Source organism: Pygoscelis adeliae, unplaced genomic scaffold (assembly GCF_000699105.1).
Source record: "Pygoscelis adeliae isolate BGI_AS28 unplaced genomic scaffold, ASM69910v1 Scaffold26, whole genome shotgun sequence".
NCBI classification, from domain to species: domain Eukaryota; kingdom Metazoa; phylum Chordata; class Aves; order Sphenisciformes; family Spheniscidae; genus Pygoscelis; species Pygoscelis adeliae.
Window position 1 is genome coordinate 7,855,431 of NW_008825104.1, and position 4,206 is coordinate 7,859,636.

The following is a 4,206-nucleotide window of genomic DNA, read 5'->3' on the forward strand; positions in this document are numbered from 1 at the left end:
ACTCCTGCAATGTTCAGAAAGTCTATATTAGTTCAAATTGATAAATCTTCTAATAATCTAGGCTTCTCAACAGCCATCTTTTGCTCCTTGCATCCTAATCTAATTCTGAGGTCTGATTTTATCAGGCCTAGCATCGCTAATGAGTGGTTTACTGTTCAAAGTTTACCATTTTTATGTCCAGAGTATTAAAATAATATTGTGGAAGAGGTTTTGTCATATGGAAAACTGGAATCATATCAAGTTTGAAAAGAGCTTCTAGATTCTCAGTGACCACTGAACCTGCTGGATATTCAGGATATTGAATTGGTATCAGGATAACCGCTGGAAAGGCAGTTATTCTCACATTCAAAACTGCATGTTTTCATTGCTTTCTAAGCACTGTAATCATACCCCTTTTCACTTCAGTCACTCTACTGATGTACCCATTCTGTTCTTCTTCCCAGTCTTTATATTTTGCCTTCTGCAACTTTTAACATCTTATTAGGCTGTTACCTTCAGAATTAAGCAAAAATTAATCTAAGTAGCCTCTTTTCCCCTACCGCTCTCAGTGATATTAGGGTTTGCATTTGCGAGGGCATCTATTATGGTGTCAGAAGTCTTTTGCTGCTAGTATGCTGTCTTCTACCCCGTAAAGTCCCTGGGAGCCTCCTGAGGCAGGGAATATAAGCAAAGTTAAGAAAACCAAATATGGAACTTCAAACCCTGCCAAGCACAATTTAGATGTAAGCCCAAAAAAGCAGTCCAGGAGAAAATATTATACACTTGCATTTTGAACTGACACAAACCCTGCAGTAGCTTTTATTCAAATAAAAAGTCAGAAGACAGAGACATGGGAGCAACACTTGTATTTAAGAAGGCAAAGAAAAAGTTTCAGACAGCTATGTGGTTTGGGTTTCCTATTAACTAGAGCTAATCATGTTCCCATTTGGTGTGGGACTTTTAGGCTATCCTTTGAAGACACGTAAATCCAGCATTCTGAATTACCTTTGTGGAATGACACGCCCGATTTTCAGTTAGCACAATACTGAAGCTGTATGACCTCTCCAGATCTTCCTTTTATTTTTAATTATTTATGTTTTGTACAAAGCTCAGCATGGTAGCTTGTCATATTTATGAAAGACGTAATTCATATGACACTATGAAACATACGAACTATGTCACATATATAAAGTAATGTATTAAAATAAGCCAATAAGCTCAGCATCAACATCCACGCTACATTAACTGCTGTTAGAGAAAAGAAATATTCATCTTTGTTTTTCCTGCCAACAGCTTCCCCTCTGAGTAATACCAAAGATGATCTACCAGTCCTCAAACTTCTCAAGTCTGCTCATTTTTGATAGCTAGGAGTATTTCTTGTTATTTTCAGTATCAAATCATGACCTTGTGTGACACAGTTTTATAAGTGGAGGACCAGAATTTATCAAATTTGACCTGTAGAAAGGCCTGGGTAGACTCCAGAAAGGAATATAAAAAGGCTGTCCTGTTTTATTTTTCCACATACTTTAGAAGCAATCTATATTGTTCTTACAAACAGGAAAAATATATCTGCTAGCAAGACTCAGCACTACAGAAAGTAACTATGTAAGTAAACATAGATGAGGCCTGGTGAAGAAAGGCCATTAGACCGTAAACAGGGAAACATGGGTAAACAGTGAATTCCACATTTCAGTGGTCTAACTTAAATAGTTTTCAGTTAACAATCAGTTAATAACTATGAAAATTTTAAGTGTTTAAGTGTTAAAGTAGCAACAAGAGGACTAAGCTTTTTTCAAATAATAAGCAGAAAACAAAGCTAAAACCCCACACCCTTTACTCCATTTCATATGTATAAAACAAGCAATACAGAATGGTATAGACGATATTATTCCAACCTTTTTATATGACTTCTTTCATAAAAGATTGATTCTGATTTTTTGTTCCAAGAGGTCTTTATTGACCACACTTAAAACTAGTAACTTTTTTCTCAGAGTAATTTTCTTTATTCCGCTATGCAGACACAAATTTTTCCAAACAGGAAACTGCATACAATTATCTTGATAATGTGCACAAAATTAAAGATTTAAGAATAAATAAAAAGCTACACACACAAATTATCTTTTTACAATTTGCAGTTTATCTTTAGATTCAGAGCACCATGTATGAGTCACCTAGGAGAATTTAACTCAGCTCCACTTTAATAATCATCCATCTCTGATTTCCTATGGCATGTATTAGCTACAGACTTATTTTCAAATATTATACTCAAGACTGAGTGAAGTTTAGGAAAAAAATTAAAAAACTTACCTTCAAAAACTCTGAAGGCTTTCTTGCAGCTTGGTAGAGGCCATTTTGCAGAATGTGATTTTTGAAAATTTTCTTTTAATTTCAAATATTCCATAGGGAAAAAAGATTTGGTAGAGTTGTTCAGTTCTACAATAATTAACGGGAAAGAATGTATACATCAATGCTGTAAATATAGCAATAATTTGCATGCATTTATACTACAAAATAAAAATGCCTTATCTACTGTGTAATCCTTTTTCTGATTATAGCATCTCTTAAACAGTTTTAAAATCACATAAACCCAAGCATTTCCAGATATAGCAAGAACAAGTCTTAAACATGTTGTTTTGATTCTGTTCCTTTGAAAAAAAGCATTTAGGAAAGATGATGTCAAATTCTAGCAAAATGAAGTACATAATAAATCAGGCTATTTAACTTACAAAACTAAGATGACCTCTATGAATGAAAATGACATCTGTCAAACTGACTGTGGTATTAATTCTCAGTTCATGTTGTTTTTTGTTTAACACCATCACTCAGTAACAGTCAGTAATGCAAGGAGTGGAGAAGAGTCTGAAAATTTTTTTGGAGATGTTTTAAATGTTGTGGATTAACAGGAATTAAGAACACATTTGTAGAATGATTAATGACATGTTGTAAGAGTTGACATAACTTATTAATCTCAAGAAATCATCAGCTTCTTGGGATATAGTTTGGGGAAATATCTACATGGACTGCACTCAAAACTGCCAAAACTAACCTATCAATACCAATACAACAATGGAATACAATTTAAAAATAACTGTATTTTCCTACCACAGAAAAGAAGTGATCTGTTGATAACAGGCAGGGTTGCCAGGATAGTAGTTAACAAGGAAAACTTCTAAACCCCCCATTTTGGCCGTTCAAACCTCCATGGCTCCAGATAAATACTAATAATAGCAGCCACTACCCTAATTCCTTCTGTACCTTAAAAAAAAGAAAAGGCCCTTCACAGATCTTTGAAAAGGCTTATATGTTATTACTTTACCTGGTTCATTGCAATTGTACATACTTTTTCAATAATCAATACGTTCCTTTTATGAAAGGATCAAATCTTTTTTTCTGGCAAATTTGAGAAAGCTAAGATTTTTGTAAGCAGGCTCCAGAAAGAAGAAAAAATTCCAATTGCCCTTTGGCTGCAGTAGCTTTTTCTATGTAAGAGGAAGGCATTAGCAGATTTGAAGCAAAAAAAAAAAGCTGGTCTTATTCTAAAAATTATCCTATATTTCACCATCTCAGAATGCAGGTGGAATGAGGCTACACAACACATGCAGAGTACAGAAATCTCCAAATCCTTCTTTCTCATTACGTGAGAACAGTGCTACCGCACCCATAAACCTCTGTTAGTGAAGAGAAAGAGGCCATTTTCTCTCCTAAATGTAAAAGGAACAAGCTGTGTATTTTTCACTAGCGGTTTTTAATTTTCATATAAGACCTTTATAAGCTACTGAGCATATTTGGATTATTCGGATTCAGAGAAACAGCCTCTAATGAGACTCTGCCTCTCACAGCATCAACAGAGAATATTTTCGTTTCCTTCTACAGGCCATAAAAATCGACTCAGTTCTTTCAACTTTATAGTCCAAATTTAAACACTGAAACCTCTGGTGAGGCATCCAATTCCTGTTTTTCAGAAAAGGCAGCGGTGACAACTCTTACTGGCTTTTAGAAGGTTGCTTGGTTAGGCTTTTAATGAAAGATCCTTTCAGGCTGGCCAGGCCACCTGTCTTTCTGTACGTATGTGACCCGTTCCCTGCCACGTGCCTGGACCTCCCGTGCACAACCACTACACTGAATCTGCATTTCTCCAAAGTGGTAGATTTATTGTACATAAGTGCCAGATCTGTCCCTTCTTGGAAACACTTAACATAAATGAAACTTTATATGAATGGAAGTGTT

General features: G+C 35.2%; 1 protein-coding gene across 1 annotated transcript in view; it reads right to left on the reverse strand.

The window, feature by feature from the left end:
• Positions 1–4,206, reverse strand: part of RNF180 (ring finger protein 180) — an 84,687-nt gene that overhangs the window by 23,936 nt on the left and 56,545 nt on the right. The window contains exon 5 of the mRNA XM_009327288.1: positions 2,287–2,412. Within this exon, the coding sequence (XP_009325563.1) occupies positions 2,287–2,412 (126 nt within the window). The remainder of the gene's footprint in view (positions 1–2,286; positions 2,413–4,206) is intronic.